General features: G+C 39.5%; 1 protein-coding gene and 1 pseudogene across 1 annotated transcript; both read left to right on the top strand.

The window, feature by feature from the left end:
* The first annotated feature begins 20,219 nt into the window (after positions 1-20,219).
* Positions 20,220-24,809, top strand: LOC149255585 (aspartyl protease family protein 1-like). Its single transcript, XM_089460525.1, has 4 exons — positions 20,220-21,128; positions 21,415-21,550; positions 23,764-24,005; positions 24,248-24,809. Exons 1-4 carry the CDS (start codon positions 20,785-20,787, stop codon positions 24,372-24,374), a joined length of 849 nt encoding a protein of 282 aa, XP_089316651.1. The 5' UTR covers positions 20,220-20,784; the 3' UTR covers positions 24,375-24,809.
* Positions 24,810-24,966: 157 nt separating this feature from the next.
* Positions 24,967-26,059, top strand: LOC149255584 (amino acid transporter AVT3C pseudogene; annotated as a pseudogene).
* Positions 26,060-26,400: the final 341 nt, after the last annotated feature.

Here is a 26,400-nt window from a genome sequence, read left to right as displayed (position 1 = left end):
AGAGCAGTCCCTTTCGTTCCTTTTCAGACTCCTTAATAGAAAAGGTCCATCTGAGCACTTGTCACTTCAGACTCATTAAAAATCAAAGGAGACTAGAGTCATCTTTTGTTTTTTCTCGACTCTTAAAAATTGAAAAAACAAGTTGTGTCAAAGCGTCTAAAATTTATTTTAAACGGAATATTCATTACCCTTTCCTACGTTGATCTTGGGTTGAGAAAATGGAATCCACCAACCAAGGAATTCCCCTTGGAGGAAATCCTAGTCCCTTCTCCTCTTGGGGAGATGTTGGTGCACCCCATATGGCCACATTGTTGCTTCCAGGACTGACAATTGGTTTGCCTGTATGGCTCTTCTCAACCTCTGTCATTCAGAACACCACAATTCCTGAACAATCGAACCAGCAACTAGACGAGTCCAAAGCTACCCACCAACTTTCTACTTCCTCTAATTCTTCCTCTCCTCCTTCCTCTTCGCTTGATGGGGCTGGTAAAGCCAAAAGTCAAGTACCCAAGAAGAAGAAGGAAAAGAAGAAGAAAGAGAAGAAGAAGAAGGAGCCAAAAGCGAATGGGGGCAAATGAGCGTCGTCTAGCGAAAATCCACACACTGCATCGACCAGGCCTAAATCGCCATGTGTCATTTGCAAAGGAGACCACTATCACAGAGATTGTCCTTGCATCCCTCGGATCTTAATGGGCTGGTCTCCTCGTTTGCACAACCCGGTGTCGTCAACCTCTGATGATCATGTTGAAAACACACCGTCAACTAGTGAAAGTGAAGCCCCAGGACAAAAAGGAAAATATAGATTTCCTTGTAAACTGTGCGAAGGCGACCATGCCGTCCACCGTTGTCCCTTCTTAGACGAAGCTAAAAGAGTTTTGGACGATCATCCAGTTTCACCATTACGACTTCCTCCTGGATATAAAAAACTCTTGCCGAGTCCGTCACTAGTTGAAAATCCGGCTGGCTCGCTCAGGTGGTTGGCTGAAGCATCTATCATTGAAGACAAACCATCTGAACCCATACCAGACGAAAGTCAAAAGGTCGAGGTGGCAGTTGACCCGATCTTGCCTTCAGAGGTTCCATCTTCAGATGATACAATCACCGAAGAGAACAAGGATGACACCATCCAAATTCTTTTCATAAGCACAGACTCCAATGAACATGGGGGCAATTTACCCATTCCTTTACCGCAGGAAGGAAATTTGTCAGAGTCGTACCCGACCGTCTATTCGGTCCCACCTCCAAGCAACCTAGTTGTCTCCTTCGACTGGAATCAACTAGGCAGACCCTGTTTACCAGCTAGTATACCATTCTAAATCATTGTTCAAATATATAGAATTTTTATGGCCGGTACCATCATAGATGAAGGGGCTTCTGTGAGTATCCTTTCCTCAACTACTTGGAAAGCGCTTGGTTCGCCATCGCTTTTTCCTGAGATGAGAAATCTAACAGGCTTTGATAAAAGACCCAGTCGACCATTAGGGATCCTTCCCAATGTGCCCATAACATTGAGAGGGAAAACCGTTCATATGAACGTGATGGTAGTTCAGGGACCCCTGGATTACAATCTACTCCTTGGACGAGACTATATTTATTGCATGAGAGCCATTGTCTCATCACTCTTTAGAGTGATGTGTTTTCCGCACGAAGGAAGAGTGGTCAAGCTCATAGACCAGCTTTCATTTCCTGGATCATGCATAGCAAATAGTCATATACCATCCCTGAATGGTCTTTTCATGCAAGAAATGTCTCAATCCCCAGTCCGTCCACCCGATGAGCGCGAGTGATTCGGGGAGACATGATTGAAACCCAGGGGGCATGCACCCTGGTCTGCTTCGGCAGGAAAACTTCGGGTATAGGGTAGGTTTCCGCGAGAAGATATGACTAGTCTGTACTCCCGTCCGTGATTGGAAGAGGGGGTTATTCTAGAACAAGATTCTCTTGTCAAAGTTATGTGAGTGGGGTAGCCTCCTTCACTCACCTTTGTCTATTTCGGTAGACATCGCCGAAGAAGTGTTTTGTTTGCGCTGTGAATAGAACAATCTTTGGGTAACCTGTAAGAGGTAGGAATCTCTCAGTAAAACAAATGTTTTAACGGACTAAAGAAGAGGTAACCTTGAAACTGTGTTTTATACTTGGGGGCATGCAAACCTTTTGGCGTGCAAGCGAAGAGTGACTATTTATTTTTTAAATTTTTAGGTCCTCTAACCCTTTAAACTCGTAGGATTGGTCGTTTCCTAACTTGCATAAAGAAAGGATGTGAGGCAAAGCTCTAAAAATTGTCGTTTTATATGAGACATTCTTATCACACGACTGGATTAATCGAGCAGTTTTAGCACATATTTCAAGCTCGTTAAAAATAAACATAAGCCATGAGCAAATGTTTCCCCCCACGTTTAATCTCGTTAAAAAATGAACTATTCCCCGGTAAATAACCATCGTGAATGTAGTACTTCAGCCATTAAAGCCTTGGTTGTGTTTGCACCGTCACCTCCACTTTTGCATTGGCCGATCATTCACCCCCATTTGATTGTTTACCCATTTTGAGGAACAGCTGCGAAGAGTGATTTCACTAGCCATCCTTGTAAAACTGCCGTGATTGGAAAATTCCAAACCTTACCTGGAATCAGCTACTACCCATTTCATCACTCGTTCCTCAAAAGACGAGTCTCCTTTAAGCTCTTTTCAACTGACTCGTAAAATATGAAAAGATTGCCGAGCCATTGGCCTCTCCAGCTTGTTAAAGGGACAGGAAGTGCTATCCCTCCTCTAAATTTTAATCTTTTTGGACCTGAGGGATTATTACACAAAAAGATCGAGCGCTTGTTTTGTTTGGCTTGTTAAAAGTATCGAAAATTCATCCCTTCTGTATTGTTTTATACTTTTTCGGACTTAAGGGATTAGATGACGAAAAAGGAATTTTGGAGTTACCTTTACGTTCCTTTTCAGACTCTCTAAAATTGAAAAGGACCGAGTTATCTTTGTCATTAAACTCGTTAAAATTTTAATAGCGACAAACTTGTCTATAGACGAGAACGAGTTTCACTATCGCTAGGCTCGTTAAAACATAGCGATGGGTTTGCCCGAAGGGAAAATTATAGAACAAGCATATGTTATCCTCCTCAAGCTTGACAAAAATAAAGAGGTACTGGTCAGCAATGACTGGGGAAAATTGGGAAGAAAACTTGAAGAAACTTTGTTGGTAGCAAGTTGCTCTTGAACATGACACTTCCACTCCATGTCCGAGTCGGGTTGGTTTGTTTCATTCACCGGTCACATCACCATGGTCCCATCATACCATCCACATTTGGGGTTAATGCTACCAATCCATCACATCAGTGTCGTCGATATGTTCAAGAAAAGTCATTAAGAGAATTCACCTGTGTCTCACCCACTACCATACATTTATACTCCATTCTTTCATGACCGCCACCCTGAACCTTATATCACCAGATCGTTTTCACCTCCATTAAAATCATTTGCTCCGTTCCGTGTCATTGATGTGGGATTCATTAAGGCCCTCCTGTGACGGATCACTTCTTTTCGAAATCAGCTCATTATCCAAGAAGTTGATCTAGGAACACCCCATTCAGTACTTTGAAGCTTGCATGCCTCAATGGCAAGTTTCTCACTTCCGGCGACAGGTTTACATCAATGTCCTTCGACCGAAATATTTTGCGTGGTGTTCGACGCCAAGTCCTTTATTCACACCACGTGAATTGTACTGCAGTACCTTGAGGGTCATTATCATTATCGGTGACTCCTCTCGCGCCTGTTAACAGCTTACATCATTGGCTGGTAATCAGGCGATGTCTTTCCATGTTCGACTGCAGAACAGCTTTCACATGGATCGACTTGTACTTCGAGTGAAGATCGAACAAGATTGAAGACCCCGGATCTAGTTTCATCCATCCGAGCTGCGATATATATTCAAGGAAATAAAGACATCAAATGTGCATCATTGCTGCACAGATAATCATCCAATCAAAAGGATGATGGCTCTATCAGAATCATCAGTCTACACTCAGACGATTGTCTGTCCTATGTACATGAAAATGAATTTATAAAGCTGAGCATGGGAATGCCCGCCTCAGCTAGATCATGAAAATATTATGAATATAATGTATTGTATTGTATCTTATTACAGGTCTCCTCCCAGCATTGAAAGAACTTCGGATCCTCATAATAAAGCATTTCACCCGACATCAAAAGATTAACGACCTCATGCTTTAGGGGGCAACTGTTATAGACATTTTTGGGCCCTACAACCCCAAGCATGAAATGTACATAAACCAAGGGCTCCTAAGTCCCTAAAAGTGTTGTTCTAACCCCTAAAGGAACAAGGTCAACAGATTACAGCTTCTCCAAGAAGTTCTCCATGAAAAACTGCTCAGAATTGGTCAAAACAGGATCATTTCAGCTGCTCCACCGACTAAGTGCGTTGCATCTCACCTAAATACACTGTGTGGGTGCGTTGCATTTCAAAAATCCCTTCTGTGGGGTGCGATGAGCGAGAAATTACAAATGGCAGTGTCATTCCGCGAGGTGGAGAGGCAATGGAAGCTTCCAGAAACTTCTCCTGTGACACTTGCCTCACTGAATTTGACCAAGGATGAGTAAGAGACCATCAATCTCCAAGTGGAAGAAAAATCTATCAGAGGGAAGACACTAATCAAATCACAATCTGACTCATCCCCCTTACAGATATCTATATATGGATCCCTCATCCCAAAGATCCAAAGGCTGGAATTTTGCATATTGTAGGGAATTGTTGTTGGTTTCTTGAGACAAACATCAGATTGTTGGGTGATCTAAGCTTTGTTTGAGGTGAAGAGGGGCTTCTTTGCTGGGAGGTTGATGCTGGGTCAGAACAACTGGTTGTAACTCCTCTTGGCTCTTTCTTGTTTATCAATAAAAGCTATTCAAGTTTTCCTCCATGCTCTTGTGTCATTGATGCTTACTACATTTGTATGGTCAATTTACTTCTGATCCTAGATTGTTTATGATTATAGATCCATGTCTTTGTATAGTGCTATGCTTCTGTGATCTTATAGGAACTTTGTGAAGCTGGGCGTGCAAGGGAGCAGGTAGCTAAAGACTATCAAAGAAGAGGAATCAAATCAGGGGATTAGCACAAGACATAGGTTGGTCTTTCTGTTCCTCTCTATCTATAATTCATAAAGGAAAAACGAAAGTAGCTTTTCTCTGTTTGTTTCTAAGTCAGCTGTCACACCTTAGTGGGATAGAGCAGTTCTATATAGACACTTTTCCCTATAACAACCATCCGTGTATATGAGGAGAATGAATAACTTTGCAATGACAAAGATCAAGATAGCCTAGATGCCTCATCTTCATTTGGATAGAATGGCATTCCATAAATGGGTTGTTTGTCTTAGTTCCAAACTCATATCTAGATCTGAACCAACAACATACACTTCCCTTCTCACAGTTCCATGAGTTGCAGCGTCAAATACAACTAAGTTTGCAATTATTCATTGCATTGAAGCTCTTAAAATGTAAAAAATTTGTTGCAGTGAAGCTCCTGAAAATCTCCAAAGTACCTGTTGAAGCTCCCAACGGTTTTGGAGCGTTTTTGACCAACTCCCAAGAGTAGGGGAGCTTGGGCTACATGCTCTCCAATGCCTAGGAGTAGTACCCGTGTAACTATATGATAAAATTCTATTAATTCTTTAAGTTCTCTTATGATAGCTTTGAGATTCAATCTACTTGCAGACATTTATTGGTATTGCTAATACATTATACTTTAACATCAGATGTGTTAGAACACTTCAAAGAACAGAAAGGGAAGTTTCCAGGTTCAGTAATTCAAATAGAGGGAGAGATAAGAAGTTTTCTTAACTTATTTCGGGCTTCCCTCATTGCGTTTCTAGGGGAGAAATTTATGGAAGAGGTAGAAATATTTTGTACAATATATTTAAAAGAAGTCATACTAAAGCTTCGGTCGGCAGTCTTTCACAAGAGGTGAGGGGGTAACACCATCATCACAACATGATATCTGCTAATTTACACATGTTGCGATCTATGCTTTACAGTTTCAATTATTTGGTTGGAAGATATCGTATGTTCTGGAATATGGTTGGCATATAATTTTGCCAAGATTGGAAGCAAGAAACTACATAGAAGTTTTTGGATAGGATCCCATTTATTTGTAGGTCCATGATTTCACAGCGTAACTACAATTTTTATTTACAAAAATACTAGTAGCATGGATCCACTTATGTTGAGAGAAATCCGCAGCCTTATTAGATGTGGATGAAGATGGATATATGTTCTTGGATATATAAACAGACATAGTTTAGGCCATTTGATGTTGTTTTTCCAGTTAAGCCATGGAACATTGTTGCTTTTCTGACCTGTATCACAAGAAATAATGTTTGTTACATTTGTTTGTTTGCACGACACCAAGTATGAAGACTTAAAAGCTTTTAGAACTTGCAAAATTGGAGTTCAATACTTTACAATTTACATTAAAGTTCTAAAATATTTTGAGTCTTCATATTTGGTGTCCTGCAAACAAACCAATGTAATAAACATTATTTTTTGAGATAAAAGCCAGAAAAGCAACAACGTTCTATGGCTTCACTGGAAAATCAACATCAAATGGCCTAACTGTCTGTTTATATATCCAAGAACATATATCCATCTTCATCCCTGTCTAATAAGGTTGTGCATTTCTCTTAACATAAGTGGATCCATATGTTTCACACTTTACAGTTTCATTTTCTTGTTTGTATACATAATGATATTTTGATACGAAGTTGGAAACATACTTGCAACAGTTGTATTAGGACTATAGGGTGTGTTGTACGTACGGAAGAAAAGACTGTTACACCTGAAATGGATTGCAGAGTGTAGGTATCGCATTTATGATAGAATCTGAAGAGTATGTGTACAACAATATCATGCACCTAATAACAATAACATAGCAATATATAAACAAAATATATCTATAAGTGATATATAATTCTAGCTTCTTGGTCCCTAGCAGAACCTTGCTTGCTAGTTTTAGTGTATAACCCTTCACCACCTCTCTATCACCAACATTTTATTTAGCCAACCCAGGTCATGGTGACATCTACATTCTCATATTCAATAACAATTTAAACAAAATATATCTGTAAGTGATATATAATTCTAGCTTCTTGGTCCCTAGCAGAACCTTGCTTGCTAGTTTTAGTGTATAACCCTTCACCACCTCTCTATCACCAACATTTTATTTAGCCAACCCAGGTCATGGTGACATCTACATTCTCATATCCAATAACAATTTCTGTGACCAAATGGTAGAGCATGACTGACCATCATCATGGCTTTGTTCATACATGTCCAATCTAATGTAAATATGAAAAATATATTTTACATTGTAATATATTTAAAATAATTAAAAAAATCTAAATATTAAATCATATTTCAAAAATTTTATAATATTAAAATTGAAGAAATTTATGAACATTTTTACACAAACATTTTGGTAATGTAAACATTTAATAATATGATTTAAAGATAAAACTAATTTTGGCAATGTAAACATTTAATACTATGATGCAAAGATAAATCTAGTTTAGAATTTCAGACTCTTCATCCTTTTAAAGAAATACAAGAATCAACTATAATGGTAATTTCAAATTTTGTCTAATAAATTTTTTAAATAAAAATATTTGGAAAATTACTTTAAAAACAATTTGATTAAAAAAAAAATCTTACTTTATTATAATTTTGGATTAAAATTTTAAAATTTAATATTTTTTAAAAGAATATTAATAATTAACTACAATGTCAACTTTAAATTTTGCCTTTTATTTCAAAAATAAATATAAAAAGGGTTGCTTCACAAATACAGTTTTATTCCATATAGATACCATTTTTTTTGGTTAGGTTTCATTTAAAAACTTACATTTAAATTGGAGGAAAGAAAATAACAAAATAATTTTTGGTTAAATTAAAAAATTAAAAAATAATATGAAACTAGCACAACCACATTAATAAATGTGGTTGATAAATGTCCATTAATCTATATCAACCACATTTATAAATACACATCAATATAAAATATTGTTTTTTAATTTTATACATTTATATGAACTATATCTTTCTCCTTTGAAGTTTTTTTACTAAAAACCCAATGGATTATAATACTAAGTGAAATATAAACCATAGGAGTTTGTGAGTGTCTAGCATTAAAAACTCAAGGGAAAAGGGGTTAATAATATTATAAACCCAAGCTAATGATAATAAACCAAAGGGACAAATATTATAAATCCAAAGTATATAAATCTCAAGAAAAATATTATAAACCCCTAACTATTATTCCCTTGGGTTTTTAATCCCTTGGGGTTTTAGTATTAACCACTTAGGTTTATTATTCACTTGGGTTTATAATTCTAAAAACCAAAGGTATTATAAACTCTAGGGACTAATAATAAACCCTTTGAATTAATATTACTAACAAATCCGGTGAATAATATTATTCCCTCGGAATATTATCCCAAGGGATTGTTATTATAAACCTAAGGGAGTAATATACCCAAAGGTTTCATACTAAAACCCCAAGGGAATAATATTAACCCAAGGGATAATAAACCCAAGAAATTAATACTAGAAATCCTAGAGTTTATAATACCTTGGGTTTTTAGTATTGATCCCTTCAGTTTATAAACCTAGGGGATTAATACTGAAAACCGAACGGAATATTAACCCTACAGTTTTTAGTATTAATCCCTTGGGTTAATATTATTGTCTTGGATTTTACAATTCAATGGAGTTTTAGTATCAACCCTTTAGGTTTATTATTCTCTTGGGTTTATTATATGAAATCCTTGAGTTTATTAATCTAAGGGTTAATATTCGCAGAGAATACTATTATTTATATGGGTTTTAATTAATATTTATCCCTACGACTAAATATTATTCCCTAAAGTTTATAATTCCTTACACTTTTAGTATTAAACCTAAGGGATTATAAACCCAAATAAATTAATATTTTAAACCCAAGGTAAATAAACCTTAAGATAAATTTATAAATCCTAGAATTAAGATGGTTGACCATGGTCAACCATGGTGCAATGTTGCATTGTGACAAGGATTGTTTCAAAATGAAAATTAACCATTGTCAACCATGTTAATTTTAGGGTCTCTGATTTTGTTATTAGGGTTTATATACCTTTGGTTTATAATATTAATCCCTAAGGTTTTATATTATTCCCTTGGGTTAATAATTCATTAGGTTTTTAGTATTAATCTCTTAGGTTTATTGTCCTTAGGGCTAATATTATTTTCTTTGGTTTATAATCCCTTGGGATTTTAATATTAAACGCTATGAATATGAACCCTTACAATAGTAAACCCAAGGGATTGATATTAAAAATGTTGAAAATAGCAACAAGAAATGTTAAAAATAGAAATGTTATAAAAAACATTGCTATAAATTACATATCAGGTACAAGTGTTGGAAATAGCAACAAGGAATTCCAAATTTAGTTAGTCGCTGAACTAAAATTGAGAAATAAAATTTGAATTTGATCTTAGCATCTGTTTGTAAAATAATTAATTAATTCATCATGAGTTAATTAGTTGTAGGAAATCAAACATGAAGTCTATGTGAAGACATGCAACCGTTTCTCTATTGATTGAGGAAGTTATCCCTTGATTAAGGAGATCAGGATGAGTTGTACTTTGAGTTTTAACTAGTTAGCTCAGTTATCTGAGTCAAGTCCAGTTAGATTAGTTCCAACAGTTTGTGGAAATGATTGTGAATTTAGTTAGTTAAAGCATGCATGCATGTAACTACTGCACTTCAGATAACTAAATATTCTCTCATAAATAACTCATGCATGTTATTATAGTCAGAGACCCAATTGAGATCAGAGGAAGGGACAGTGTACTATCAGTTGGAGGATTTTTCCTATATAGGAAACTCATCCATGTAGAAGGAATCATCTCCTTCAGGACTGCGCAGTTACTTTTGAGTTTAATGTGTTGTGTGAGAAGTGAATTCACACAGGTGGTAGCATTGGACCCCAGGAGAAACTGCACAAGCAAATAGGAGGCTTGGAGGGCAGAGGAGAAGGTTTGTGAGAAGCCTTTGACTATCCATGAGCAGCAGTAGGATTGTACTGAGAGCTGGATAGTTTGTGAGCTAGAGCTTTGTGTAATCCAGACATATTTCCACTTGTATGATAATACAAAGATTGGGGTTTTTAGCTGAGGCTTTCCCCAGAGTATTCTTATGTGTTCATGTGTGATTGCTTTCTCATTCTCAGTTATATGTGTTCTATTTGATCTTGCTCATATTCGATTAAGCTTCCACAGGTTTCTTGTAGAAGTAGATTTAGTATTTTTCTTTAGTATATTGCATAATCTGTTAATCTACAGTGGGAAATTCTACATGGTATCAGAGAAAAGGTGATCAAAGCGAAGAACAGTATACAAGAATGGAGAATTTTGAAGTTTGAAGTTCTTAAATATAGAAATCAAGTTCTTACCAGATCTCAATTTCACTAATGGTGTTCAACGGTTTAAGACTCGAGTATGCCCTTGATGGCAACTCGAATTATATAGCTTCGAAGGATCTCATGGAAGCAGTATTAGAGGAAAATGGTTTAAATGACTTCATTGATCAAGAAGTTCCCAAGCTGGCAGCAATTGATGCTATAGAATTGGTGGAATGGAAGAAATGTGTGGCTAGAGCGAGGAGAATCCTTTCGGAGGGAGTTCGAGACCACATAGTCTCAATGTGGAAAACATTGAAAGATTTATATGAGAACAACAACGATCAGAGGAAGTTGGCGCTGAAAGACAAGCTTCGGAAAATCAATATTGAAAAGGGCAACACGATTCCTACATATCTGAACAAGCTCACCACCTACAAGGATGAGCTTGGAAATGTAGGGATCACGATAGCCGATGATGACATGGTGAGTCTTGCTCTCCTCGATCTTCCTAAGAGCTGGCATAGCTACCAAGAGATGGTTCTTCATCCAAGTATGATGAAGAAAATTTCGCCTTAGCGAGTAAGGTGAAGAAAGGGAAGGAGAAGGATTCTCATCCCAAATCGAGTTCTTCCCATGGTGGGAAGAAGTTTGACAAATTGGAAGTGCGACGCTTTCATTGTCATGAGGTGGGCCATTATGAAACAAATTGTCCACAGAAGAAATCCAAGAAGGGATCCTTGGAAGGATTAGAAGGTGAGGCATTGGCCTCAAAGTTCGAGTTGGATTTCACCCTCATCGCATGCATGGCTTCATCGATGATGGGGTGCGTTTGGTTTCTTGATAGTGGAGCTTCATTCCACATGACTGGCGATAAGAGTTTGATTTGTACCTTGGAGGAGAAAGATCTCTAGATACTCATAGAGATGGGTAATGAGGAAAAGTATGGTGTCTCAGGTGTAGGTACGGTTGTTTTTCAGAGGAAGCATGGAGCTCACATTACCTTGACAGATGTGAAGTATGTGCCAGGACTGAAGAAAAACTTGGTATCGATCTTAACGCTGGAAGACAAAGGCTATGGTGTAGTATTCAGTAAGGGAAAGGTTTTCCTTAGATACATCACCATGAGACACGTGAAGCAGATCGGTTCATGAGTCAAGAACCTATATGCTCTTGAGGTTCAAGATTCATGCAAAGCCTTGAGGAGTAAGGCAACTATTGGAGACTTAGTGGTTGAGAGGGAGAGTACATTACCTCTCAACATGCAGTGCCAAAATAAGTCTCAGACAATTGTGGAGGAGCCACAATTGGTGAAGTAGCTTCAGGAGGTTGTGGAGTAGCCACAACTGGAGAAGCCGAGAGGAAACCAAGTGGAGACATCCACTCATGTAGAGACCTCTAGTAGGGGGGAATTTCAAGCCAAGTGGGCAAAGGGATCACATGCATCCATGCGTAAAAGTAGGAGGTGGGGAAATGTGGAGTGATAGTCCCAATAAGGTTGGAATAGGGGCAGGATCATTGAGGTACCCAACCTCTTTGATTAGACCTTGCTACGGGAGCCCTGATGAGGAGTAACAGGACTTGCTGAGTGGGTAGAGATAGATGTAGATGGAGCGGTAGAGGAAGCTTCAGCATCAGAGGATGTTTCTAGCCCAACAGGGAGGTCAGTTGGGACATCAGTTACTTACTTCTCAGTAACTAAGTTGCAGTGTAGCAGTGGGCAACAGGATGCAACATGATGAGAGGAGGTGCAGTGTGGATGCAGTGCTGGGAGATAGGAACAGCTACAGCACGAATGCAGCAGCAGGAATCAGTGGATTGATGCAGTCAGAGATCAAAGTGACAAAGGCTAAAGCAGTCAAATACTGAAGAGCACAGAGGTCCAAAGTTTTCAGTCGACATAGGCAATAGCAATCAAAGACTTTGATGATAGAGGCTTCATTTTGATTTAGGTTGGATATTGTTTTTGTTCCTAGAGTTGTTGGAGCAACAACACATACTCTACCCCCTCTACTTTTGAACCTGTGACCTCTTAGGAGGAAACACATATTCTTAACCATTAGGCCCGCTAAATTTGTATATATAACTACTACATTTTCATATTGAAATGATTTTTAAAATAAAGTGGAGATACAATAGTTACTTGGAGTGAATAAATTATTGTTTTTTGTCATTTTCATTATTTTTTTCCACCTTCTATTATAAGAGAAATATAATAGAAAATCATTAATGTATATAACTACATTTTCTTATTAAAATATTTTTAAAAATAAAACTGAGATATCTTTCTTTCAACTTAGTCATCTCTATTTTCCTTAATTTTATAATTAATAATTTTTTACATATAAAATTTTCAACAACTTCTTGATCTCATCTCTAACACTTATTATGCTTTTTTGAGGAGAGTTTTCGGCGGAAATCACATTATAATTCATTTGTCGACGTGTTTTGAACCAACAAGTGTGGTTCATCGTCAGGACGATTTGAAGAAGCAGCTCATGGTTGCAGTATAAACAGAGAGAGCATCCAATTTTCATGATCAGATATTTAGGGAAGCCTTACAAATTGAAAAAAGGCCGAGCAATCTCAATAGGGATGACGGCTGGAAAATTAAAAGTTGTTGGATCCCTGCTGTAAGGCCCACAAGTCATTGTTGCGATATAGTGAGTCAGGCACTCCAACTGAGCGCGTTTAACTGATGAGTCAATAGGAGTCGACATGGGTGCACGAGGGTGAGATGAGCTAGGCACGGTTCAGCTGGCGAGTCGAGGGTGTGCCCCTATGGTCCGACGCGCTGACCGAATGAGCCAAGGTGCGACCGCAAAAGAGTCATTGCGAAAATGGCTAAGTGTCGGAGAGTTGGCGAGTTTATATGGAGGGTGGCCCCACACCATGGGCCGACGTTGGATCTGGGCAAGTTAGACCAAATGGTGGGTCGGCTTGGTAAGTTGAAGCCCCAACCGAAGGGTCAAATGCCATATAAACAAATGGACAAATGGAGCAAATCATAACGCAATCTTCAAGTGTTCATGTGAGCAAAAGGTGCGAGCAAGCTTGAGGAGTCTGAACGAAGGGCAAAGTGCAAGCAGAGTATTGGGCCGAAGCTCGGAGCTGAGGAAGTTTGAAGTGTTTTGGGTGAAGCCGCAGGGTGATTCGACAGGTTAAGGCCACAGTTCAGGCAGCAGGCGAGATCGTAGGTCAGGAAGATGGGCGAGACCATAAGTTAGGCAGACAGGCAAGTTCGCAGGTCGGATTGTCAGTGGGCGCACACAAAGTGCCATAGGTTAAACTGCAGGTGGGCACACTTGGTAGCTTGGCAAGGTGGGCAAGTTTGGGTGAGGGTGCCCAAGTTGGTTGAAAGGGTGAGACTGTGAGCCAAGGTGGTTGGTGTGATGAGCTGGGAACCGCGAGTCAGAGTTGGCACAGTGTAACGGCGAGTGGGTGGGCGCACCCAAGGGACAAGCTAACCCATGAGTTGGGTGAGCTGCAAGTTGGGCGAGCTGCAAGTTGGGTGACACAGTGGTGGGCACGATGAACCGGTGAATGGGTGGAAGCACTCGGGGTGACGAGACAAGTTAGAGGTTGAGTGCGGTGAGCTGGTGGCATAGTGCGGGCGAACAATGGAGTGTGCGTCGGGTGGGCGATAGGACTGGGTAGTGCTGCACAAAGGCAGTCGAACGATAGGCATGGGCCGAACGACAGTGAAACAAAAGTTTGAACGGTGAAATGGTGGAGGTGGCCCGTCGGCACCTCCGTTTGGTGAAAGGCAAGGCTGCATGGTGGTGCATGCCGAGCTTGTAAATTTGCATATTTGAGAGTTGGAATCTAGGGGTTCCTCTCCGGTTGTAAATTTATATAAAATTCTGATATTATCATTATTATTGGGCAGACTCATATTGCAGGGAGTTTCCCCTCCCATTTATTATCCGTTTTGCACTTATGTTAAAATGATAATGATGATGAATGTTGTATGAATGTTTCCGCTATGCTAAAGAAATATAATACTTGGAAAGTTGAAAAATAAACTAAGTATGAAAGTAGGTGTAGTCCACACTTGTGATTATTGTTAAAAAGAAAACGGGTGGTGATGCCGTATCGCCCTTCGTGCGGTTGGAAGAGTACTGCCAGGGTAGGCACATGACAATTGGTATCAGAGGTACTAATACATGATGAGTAAATCTAAATACTTGGCATTCGTGACAAGTGGTTCAGGTTTGCAGGTGACATTGGTTTATGGTCTATATATGATCACAAAGAAGGCAGATGGCAGAGATGGAAGAAGAACCTCATGTTGTGACAGGTGATTCTGGCAAAGATGCATGTGAAGCTTTCTTTGATAGGGTATTGGATCGTATGGAGAAATTTGCTTATGGTATGGCTTCAATGAAGGCCGAGAACATACAAGTTTAGGAAGGGTATGCGAACATGAAGGGGGAGCTTGAGGATCTCAAGGTTCTATATGAGTATACTGAATGGCAGTATGCATAAACAGAAGAAGAAGTCAAGAAGATTGGTGAAGCAAGAGATCAAGGTTTGGCATAAATCTTGAAATTGCAAAAAGATCTTGAGGATGCTCCGAATGAGATTGTGGTTTTGAAGAGGGCTGTGGGGCACAACTTGGGTGGAGGTGTGGCTCATGTGAAAGTCAAATAGTTGAATTCTTATGACGGGACGAGGAGTGCGAAAACTCTTGGTAACTTTCTATGTGATATGGAACAATACTTGGAGTGTTTTGGGATGTCCGATGAGGAAACCAAAGTGAAGGTAGCTGCTCAATTCTTGACGAAAGATTCTAATATGTGGTGGTGAAGAAGAATGGACCAGATTGCCAATGTCAATGTTATAGACATTACTTCGTGGGATGAAATGAAGAAGGCTTTGCAAACTGATTTTAGTCCACAAGACGAAACATGGAATGTAAGGATGAAGATAAAATATATAAAGAAAACAAGGAGTCTATAAGCTTATCAGCGAGATTTCTCAAGTGCAAATTTGGAACTTCTAGACATGGCAGAAAGGGACAAGGTGTTCAACTTTAACATAGGGCTGAAATCTTGGGTGTGGAATGAAGTGAAGTGGAAAAAGATAAAGACACTTGAAGAACCATTTGTTGCTATGGATTGCTTGGTAGAACACTATGATGATGATTTTGATGAGAAGAAGAAAATGAATGACAAACCGAAAGAAAAGTCTACAAAAGAGGAATCTTCGAGATCGCATGATAAGACGAGAACGAAGAAACTGTTGAAGTGTTGGATTTGTGAGGAACCACATATAGTGAAGAATTATCCTTCAAAACCAAAAGGGGTTTCCTTGGCACAAGCAAATACGAAGAAGAAAGAAGAAACTTCTGTAGGGGTTATGCAGATTTTGGGAGCTGCAGTGGCTATGAAAGCTGCCTCACGAAGAGACCCGGAAAGAAACAGGTTGGAGTATGCCGAGATGAAAGTTGGGAGTGATTTTGTACTCACTATGGTGGATAGTGGGGCAACTCACAACTTTATGAGAGAGGATACTGTGAGAAGGATTGGACTGAAATTTGTACCAGTGTAGGCACAAATGAAGACAGTGAATTCTCCTCCAGATTCTGTGATTGGTGTAGCTGAGAAGGTGGATGTGACACTTGGTGAGTGGACAGGGAAAGTCAATTTCACTATAGTGTGGATAGATGACTATGAGGGTGTACTAGGCATGGATTTTATGAAGCAATTTGAAGCTATGGTTGTTCCTCATTTGAAGAAACTGTACATTTACAACTGACGAGAGGATGCACCTATCGGTGTTCCAACCATAGGAGTAACTAAGGCCGAGTGTAAACTGACAACGATGAATATGGAGAATTGGAAATGAGATGAAGAGCTCTATAAGCAGTTGTCTGTTGCAGAGACAAAGCTTATGGAGCAATCACAAGTTATCAAGACATTGTTAGATAGCATCTTGGATCTATCTAGGATGTTGCAGGCAGTGGAGGTGATGATGACGATGAGTATGTTAGGTCGAAGGTTCAGACGAAGGATCAGGAGGCATACTTGCAAAGATTAGAAGTGGAGGATCTGGATAGGTGGATTGAGTTGATCAATGAGGGAGAGCCTTCAAGCTCTACTCTCTCCTTATCTTCCTAAACTATCATGGAGATGAGGCTCATTGTTAGTTGCTCATGCTAGTGAGTCTCCAACATTTTGAGAAGGAATCTAAGGGTGAGATGACATAGATTGACATGTAGCATGAAGTGGACAGTCATGATGATGTAGGGGCATGAGTTCTTGTGGAGGCGATGCATGGTTGAATTAGCTACCCAACTAATCACCGATATGAGGGGTACCAGCACATGATTCCTTGCAGAGCAGTGGCATATCTATTGCGTGAGGCAGGTTGAGAGCTGGACACATCTGGATTACCCATATACATAGTTTCTGTGGTTTGATGGTCTTGGTGACAGAGGGTTGCTGGTATGGAGAATTTTCGAGGATGATAATGACTTAAGGTGAGGGAGGATGTAAGGCCCATGAGTCATTGTTGCGATACAATGAGTCGGGTGCTCCAATCAAGCATGTTTAACCAACGAGTCAGCGGGTGTCGGCATTGGGCACATGAGGGAAAGACGAGTTGGGCGCGGTTCAGCCGGTGAGTTGAGGGCGAGCCCGCACGGTGCGACAAGCTGACCGAACGAGCCAAGGTGCGACTGCACAAGAGTCATTGCGAAAATGGCTAAGTGTCGGAGAGTTGGCGAGTTTATATGGAGGGTGGTCCCACACATGGGTGCCCACAGCATGGGCCGACGTTGGAGATGGGTGAGTTAGACCAAATGGTGGGTTGGCTTGGTAAGTCAGAGCCCCAACCAAAGGGTCGAACGCTAGATAAACAAGCGAAGTAATGGTGAAGAAAATGATAATGAAATCTTCAAGTGTTCATGAGAGCAAGAGGTGCGAGCAAGCTTGAGGAGTCTGAATGAAGGGTGAAGTGCAGGCGGAGTATTGGGCCGAAGAACGAAGCCAAGGATGGTCGAAGTGTTTCAGTTGAAGCCACAGGCAATGAGGCCGTAAGGCGATTCGACGGGTTAAGGCTGCAGGTCAGGCAGCGAGAGAGATCGCAGGTCAGTTAGATGGGCGAGACTGCAAGTCGGATCGTCGATGGGCACACATGAAATGCGATGGGTTAAACCACAAGCGGGCGCACTTGGTAACTTGGCGAGCTGGGTGAGTTCAGGTCAGGGCGCCCAGGTTGGTTGAACGGGTGAGACCACGAGCCAAGGTGGTTGGCGCAACGAGCTGGGAAACCACAAGTCAGAGTTCGCAAGGTGTAAGGACGAGCGAGTGCGCACGCCCGAGGGATGAGCTGGGCGACCCATGAGTTAGGTGACCCAAGAGTTGAGTGACCCGTGATTCGAATGACACGGCGGTGGGCACGACGAGTCAGTAAATAGGTGGAAGCGCCTGGGGTGATGAGATGAGTTAGAGGTTGAGCACGCTGAGTTGGTGGAACGGTGCAGGCGAATGGTGGAGTGTGCGCCGGGTGGGCGACACGACCGGGCAGTGCTGCACAAAGGCAGTGGAACAACGGGCGCAAGTCAAATGAGGGTGAAATGAAAGTTTGAATGGTGAAATGGTGGAGGTGGCCCGTGGGCACCTCTGCCCAGTGAAAGGCAAGACTACACGGTGGTGTAGACTCAGCTTGTAAATTTGCAAATCTGAGAGTTGGAATCTGGGGGTTCCTCTCCGGTTGTAAGTTTATGTAAAAATTTGATATTATCATTATTATTGGATAGAATTATATTGCAAAGAGTTGCCCATTTGGTTTATTATCCATTGTGCACTTATGTTAAAATGATAATGATGATGAATGTTGTATGAATGTTTCCGTTGTGCTAAGGAAAGATAATACTTGGAAAGCTGAAAAATAAACTAGGTATGAAAGTAGGCATAGTCCACACTTGTGAGTATTGTTAAAAAAAGAATGGGTGGTGGTGTCGCACTGCCCTTCATGCGGTTGGAAGAGTACCGCCAGGGTAGGGGCGTGACACCTATCTTTTCTTCGTAGCCCCCTTTTTTCCCACCCACTCCTTATGTTGTTCTTTTCCCTTAGTCATCTGGTTGTTTTTCCTATTTTCCCTTTCTTCTCTTTGGTTTTTTCCTTCAGTGATTTAGGTATTAAATTTTACCCCTTAATTATTTAGCATGTTATATAAATGAATAAAAATTCGTTATACCTAAAACATAGATAGTAGGATTATAATGATATAAACCAATTAATCCTGTTATACCTTGAGTAAAATAAATATGGATAAATAAAAATGTAAATTGAATTCACTAACTAATTGAAAATAGATATATTTTCCCATTGACTTTTATTTATATTCTAATATAAATTGCTACTTTTCTAATATAGTTAAATTTGATTAAATTAAGAATTATGTCAATGAACTAACTAACTAATTAGGTTTTTTTTAGTTATTACTCATTTATTACTTTTTCTTACTATTTCATATATTAATATTAATATAAGTCTTTTTCTAGCCTTTGATGGTTTAAATAATATAAATGTCTATAAGTTTGGTGTAAACATAGTTAAATGTGACCAATTTACATTTAATCACAAATAGAAATAAAACTAACTATCCAATGATTTAATTAACTATATGTCCCTCTCCATATCTCTTGGTCATGTCTAGTTACCAAGTCTAATGTAGTTGTTTCATGGTCAAATGTAGCTCTTTCTTGTCAAATGTAGCGGTTAGATGATCTCGTTCTTCAACTCTCTATTTACACTCCAGTTATGATTGTTCTTCAACTTGTTGTGAAGAAAAACCACACTTGTTGGTTCAAACGCATGGACAAATAAATGATAATATAATTTCCGCCAAAAACTCTTCTCAAAAAAATTAATATAAATCACATAAACCTAAATTCAACTTATTATACTATTTTTTTTATTTTTTTATTTTTACATATAACTTAATAGGATTGTTTTCGAAATAATAAGATTGTCTTCGAAATATATATGAAACCCTTTGTCATTTGTTGTTGAAGTAACCAAAGACACTACAGGAGACCTTTTAGCCCTCCGGAAAAAGGGATTCGGTTGATTCTATTTATTGATTGAACATGTGTGCATAGTTGAAGGCTTAATGAGCTAGTCGGTGGAAATGCGAAAAGCCATTCGTCAGATTTTACAGCGCTGTTTGGTTGAAGACTACGACAGAAGGAGATGCCACACGATGATCTGGAACGAGGTCTTAATCACGGTACTTCATTTTACTAATTGAATATGTGTTAATATATTGAGGGTTTATGTTGGAAAAAATTCAAATATATCAATTTGATGAAAATGTAATTTGTTTCGTAAATTATTTTTACGCCGTAAGGCGTTCCGTCTGAGACGAACTCCCCTCCATGCCACCGTGTCTCAACGTGGGCCGTTAAATGGATTGTTAGACGATTAAATCATCTCCGGCCATTAGATCATCCGTGGAGAACATTCTGATCAGTGAAGAGTCGCACGCCCTGTGGTCTGAAGCGACACGGGGAAATTTTATGGGTATATCGAAGTGGGTGGCGGTATTCAGACCATTTTTGGTGTGGATTCTCAGATTTTTGGAACCGAATCCCCAGTTTCCAGATTTTTTTATCTGCTTCCTGTTTTATGATTCTGGTTCTCACATTTTTATATCTCTGTCTTCTCGTCTGATTTGGGTTAGCATGATTTGGGTCAGCAGCGGTTTTTGGTGTGGGAAGAAAACTTCTGAATGTCTGTCTTCTCGTCTGATTTGGGTCAGCATGATTTGGGTCAGCAGCGGTTTTTGGTGTGGGAAGAAAACTTCTGAAGATGAAGATCAAGGGTGGGTGCGGGGTTAACAGTTTTTTGAATTCATGGAAGATACTCTGATTCCTTGTAGCCTCCATTAATCCCGACATAGTTACAGTCGAAAATGGTATTGATTGTAGGAGCAGGGGTGCTGGGATTGACCTACACTTTCATGAAGACTGGATGGCCCTCAGGCCTTATTGTACTGGCACTGGTGGCATGCATTGCCTATTATGGCATGGCGCTGTTGGTGTGGTCTAAGAGGGCCCTCAAAAGGCAAGGATTTCAGAAAATATAGCTTTGGAGATCTGGGCTTTGCTGTTTATGGAAGTACAGGGAAATTTGCTCTCTGCCATGGAAATCCCAACACTGAGCCTTATTTGTCACACAATTTTATTGTTATCTCTTGGCTTTGGGTATTCCAATGGGCAATCCTACAGTTTGCAGATGTATCATAAATTTTCTCATGAAGTAAAAGAGTGGATGACTTACAGACATGGATTAGATACACAAAGTTGGCCTATGGAGGGAAGCAATGAGTATTACAAAACACTGTATCATCATGACTCTGCTCGCCATGGAAAACCCAACACTGAGCCTTATTTGTCACACAATTTTATTGTTATCTCTTGGCTTTGGGTATTCCAATGGGCAATCCTACAGTTTGCAGATGTATCATAAATTTTCTCATGAAGTAAAAGAGTGGATGACTTACAGACATGGATTAGATACACAAAGTTGGCCTATGGAGGGAAGCAATGAGTATTACAAAACACTGTATCATCATGACTCTGCTCGCCATGGTCGTCAACTTGTTGAATACTCTTCTCTCACATTTGCAGAAGGGAACGAGACACTTGAACTTCAACAGTTGGGATTGTAAGTTCTGCTTCCTTGTCTATTACAGTATTACTTATGTTGCATAAGAATTTGGAATGAACCCAAAATAAAATTATGTATGTTGATACTAGCAGAACCTCCGAATGAATCAATTCATTTGCCAATAGATCATTGACAGTATGCTGTACAATTAAAGTAATGGTTTTCTAGTTTTCAAAAGTGTTGCTAAAGTTCATAATCAAAATCAAAATTGCTAAAGTTCCATGTTTGATTCTAATTTAATCGCTCATTACGCTCCTAACTTCCTGTTCTGTGATCTGGACAGTTTGTACTACACTGTGGTTCAAGTGGGCACACCTAATGTAACTTTACTTGTAGCACTTGATACGGGCAGCGATTTGTTCTGGGTGCCTTGTGATTGCCAACAGTGTGCTCCTACTTCTGCACCTAGCTATGGACTTGTATGTATTGCATTTTCAGCTTCTCCCTGTTAAACCTACTGACCTATTACATTAATGTTGAATTTTATTCTTGTGATAAACAATTATGTGAGATTGCACTGGTTGTGAATTCCACTTAGACTATGGTTTCATTCTTCTTATCAGCAATGGGCTATTGTGCCCATCTGTTAGTTTTTTCCATGGGCATGGTGTTGATCAAATATTAAAGGTAGAAAACAGAACCCTTTTGAACATATTTTCGAGAGTAAAAAATTCGGGATGGTTGAAAATTATTTGTGAGTGGCCAGTGCTGATTTTCGAGCCACAGTAAGAACATGGGTGCATAATAAACATGGAGTCATGTTTGATCCCTAAGCTTTGCCATATCCAAGTAAAATTCAATGAGGTTGTTTGATTGTGTTTGGGTGATTTCCCGAGCCACAGAGAGAACATGGGTTCATAATAAGCATAGAGTCATGTTTGATTCATAAGCTTCACCGCTCAAAATAAAATTCCATATAAGGGTGTCTTGATTGTGTTTTGATGATTTCCTGAGCCAAAGTGAGAACATGGGTGCATAATGGGGTCATGTTTGTTGCCTGAGCTTTGCCATTCCAAAGTAAAAATCTGTGAGGATGTTTGACTGTGTTTTGGTGCTTCACATTCCCAAAATTCCACAACTTTTCCTGTATTAATCAGTAATTTTCTTTAGCCTTCCAAAACCTGTATCTCTAGCTGAAGTGCAAGATACATCTGCAAAGACAAGCAAGAACCGTTGCTTTTGCAGAAGAACAGAGGTCAACAGGGTGCATACTATTGGCACTGCCTTTTAAACTTGATAGGGCAGTTTGGTTGGCTTGATGCTATTTTCTTCAATAGGCCACCAACCAGAGGTTTATGCTGTTTCCAAAGACAAATTGTCAAACCTTTAGCAACCAAGTTCAATTGAAAACATTTTATTGCATAAGAAACAGCTAGGGAAAAGACATATAAGAGCGACTATACATGTTGCTTGATTACAATAAAATTATTTGATTCATCTGATGCTTGAAACTAGATTCTGAAAATCAATTCAAGCTAAGAGATTTCTTTTAAACCATCTCTTCTCGTAGTTGATGACCTAGCTTTAAGGACTTGCAGGTCGTTCCAATAATTAAATCTACTGAAAAGAGATTAATATAATTTACTTGGAGATATAGGTTGATGTGAAGAACTCTAAATACTGTTAAAAATTTTTAGTCACATATTTCTAATACTGATTACAGCATGAATGCCAGATTTAACAAGGAACTAATCCCTAGAAATCCAACTGATAGTAGTCTTACCCAAAACGAATCAGAGTTTTGCAGGTCAGAGTTTATGCTTTGCCAAATTTTGCCCATTTTTTGCATATTTTTTATCCTAGTTGGCTGACTTCCCAAGTTGCTGACCCTGGACCAATTTTTGCCGATGCTATTTCGCACAAAGTTACTTAAGGAACTGAATTACAGGTTGTCACTTCAAGTTGCACCATCCTTCTAACACCTTAGAATCACAGTTATTTGAAACACCTTATCTATAGTTGGGAAAGAGCATACTAATACCACTAACCTCATATATACTACGGTACTACCACCATTCTCATCAATGTACATTTTCTAAGGCTGAACATTGAAATTGGCAGGCATTAGCATCAGCTTGGCCTTTCAGAACCCTATTTATTATGGCATAGTGACAATGTTTCTTTCATATGCACAACATTCTCTCCACTTACTAAATGCATTTGCATTCTTCCTTGTCAGGCAAAATAACTCCTCTGCACTGTGAATGAAGCATGTAAAAATGATTCCTAACTACAAAATAACTTATTATCTTGTGAAGTAGGATAAATGTGCAACAACATGGCCCTCTTGCCGGTGCATTTCAGGCGCGGTTCCGACTCGAATCCAGTGGTCAATCCTGCTTCCACACTGGCAATGTTTCCTATTCACAGATTTTTAACTTCCCTGGGATTTTTAGAGGTCTCCAAATCAGCCTGTATGGTCAAACAATCTGGAAATGTGCCGGATTTATAGGAATCGCGGGGAATTCCCACAAGGGTTTCCCAAGGCCATTTTGTTGCATGCTTAGTCTTCTTCATATCTTGTGCTTCTGTGCGTTTCCTTGATATGGAATTCTTCAGAAAAAGAATTAATCATTTCTATGCCTCAACTTGGAGTGGGATTTAGTTTCTGATTTAATTCTGATTTCAACAGGACATCGATTTGCAGACTTACAGTCCATCAGCCTCTAAGACAAGCAAGCAAGTTACTTGTAATAATACTCTGTGTGATTTACAAAATCAATGCTCCAAATCTAGTGATCAATGCCCATACAACGTTACATATCTCTCAGAAGATACATCCACTGCAGGAACTTTAGTGGAGGATGTTCTTTATCTGACTCCTGGAGATGGATCACAGAATGGAACGGTGGTGAAGGCGCCTATCACATTCGGGTATGATTTATTTTTTGCTGTTGTAAGTGATTTTTTTTTCTTTATTTTTTTAGAAATAAAGACTAAAATTTTTAGAAATGAGTTTTCTGCCTCTAGATAGCAGTCTGAGACCATACTGAATTTGACTATGACACGTGACCTGAATATTGCTGTGCAGTGTGCACTATCAAGTGCTTTTCCCTTTTTAAGTGCTACAAATGAATGAACACTAATCACTGCATCTTTGCTTGTGCATTTGATAGGTGTGGAAGGGTACAAACAGGCACATTTCTAGAAGCTGCAGCTCCAAATGGCCTACTTGGGCTTGGCATTGAACCTATATCTGTCCCTACCGTTTTACACAAATCAGGCCTTGTATCACAGCATTAAGAATGGATTTATGGTTTCTAATATGGATTGTAACTCTTTTTATTGGATATCATTTAGTGCTATCATTTTCTGATACTGATATTTTTGAGGTTGTAGGTAGAAGCACATAGTTTGTAGGCTAAGGCTTCAGTAAACAGGAAAAATAATTTTAATTAGGTTGTCAGACAGTGGTTATTACAGGGGATTTTCAATTCCCATAGTATTAGTCCTCACTGTTTTTTTTAATAAATAATCTTTTGTTGTAAAGCAGCTTCTGGAAATCTCTAAATATACATGTCTTCAAGTAGGCTTTAAGGCTTCTACTGCTTTGACATATCCTTGGATGGACTATTCAGCCCATCCATATACATGGAAACTACTTGCAGAGGAGAAATAATCTCTACAAGTGGGGTGCCTTGGCGGAACTCTTTCATGCAGCCTCTCTGATTCTTATTTTGAGGGTGAAGAAGCAATCATCTAGGGTGTAAGCATCAAAGTTGTGATAAAAAGCAGTCACAAATTCAGCCCTAGTAGTCACCCTTTCATTCCATTTGTGTTTCTTCAAATGCAGATCCTTCTAGGTGTGGGGTGGAAAACATATTTACAGTCGAAAATGGTATCGATTGTAGGAGCAGGAGTGCTGGGATTGACCTACACTTTCATGAAGACTGGATGGCTCTCAGGCCTTATTGTACTGGCACTGGTGGCATGCATTGCCTATTATGGCATGACGCTGTTGGTGTGGTCTAAGAGGGCCCTCAAAAGGCAAGGATTTCAGAAAATAGATAGCTTTGGAGATCTGGGCTTTGCTGTTTATGGAAGTACAGGGAAGGAAAGCCATGGTGGATTTTATGGTGGTCCTCTGCATGGCAGGAGTTTGTGTAGGTTATCTCATATTCACAGGGAATACTCTGTCTTACATGTTTACAGGATCCAAACCACAGCCCAATCCCAAATCCCAAGAATCCTTGTTGAATCCTCATGGAGTCTATTTGTCTACCTCGTTGGATGTTACCAGGAAGGTAGGCTTCATATGGGCCATTTTTCCACTGGAGCTCATCATGAGTGGGATTCGAACCCTTACCCATCTGGCCCCTTTTAGTGTTTTAGCATATACCATTTACATTTCTGCAATGCTAACTGTTGTGGTGCAAGATGTGTTGTCCATATTGAGTACTGTGGGTCCAGATGTTCAGGCTTTCACAGGTTTCTCTGCTATTCCTTATGGAGTGGGTGTAGCAATCTATGCATTTGAAGGGGTAAGCATGATTTTGCCCCTGGAATTAGCTATGGAGAAAAAACATAGATTTGGTGGAGTTTTGGCCGTTGCATTTCTCTTCATTGCTCTCATTTATGGGGGTTTCGGAGCATTCGAGTATATTGCTTTTGGAAGTGCAACCAGAGATATGGTGACTCTGAACTTGGGGAAAAGTTGGATCACAGATTTTGTTCAGATTGCCCTATGTCTGAACCTTTTCTTCACATTTCCACTGATGATGAATCCTGTTTATGAAGTCCTAGAAGGGAGGTTTAGCAGAGGGGAGTTTTCCTTCATGATCAGATCTCTTGCGATTTTCTCGATAACAATAGTGTCAATTCTGGTCCCTTCATTTGCAGAGCTTTTTATCTCTGATTGGGAGCAGTATTGGTTGTATTTTAGGGTTTCTATTTCCTGCTCTGTTTCATTTGCATGCTTGTTGGCATGAATTATCTCTGATATGGATCCTTGCTGATGCCTTGCTCATCGTATTCGACATTGTCTTTGGCATTGGTGGGTCAGTTTCATCTATTACTCAAATCTGTAGCAAATAAACATTCTTGTAAGTGGCTAGGGCGGAGGTTCCAAGCCATGTCAAGAGCATGAAAACCCAATAAGCATGGAGTTATATTTGGGCCTTGAGCTTCACAGGTTCAAACCAAAATTGATGTAAAGATGTAATATTATTATCGACTGCCAAAATCAAAGTGCAGTGCTTGTATTTATCAAATTGCTTGTGTTGCTATCAATGAAATCACAGCATTAAGCATGGATTTATGGTTTCTAATA

Source organism: Pinus tabuliformis, chromosome 7 (genome assembly GCF_031772625.1).
Source record: "Pinus tabuliformis cultivar Carrire ecotype Pingquan chromosome 7, CPIR1, whole genome shotgun sequence".
NCBI lineage: Eukaryota > Viridiplantae > Streptophyta > Pinopsida > Pinales > Pinaceae > Pinus > Pinus tabuliformis.
This window is presented reverse-complemented; position numbering and strand designations above follow the sequence as displayed.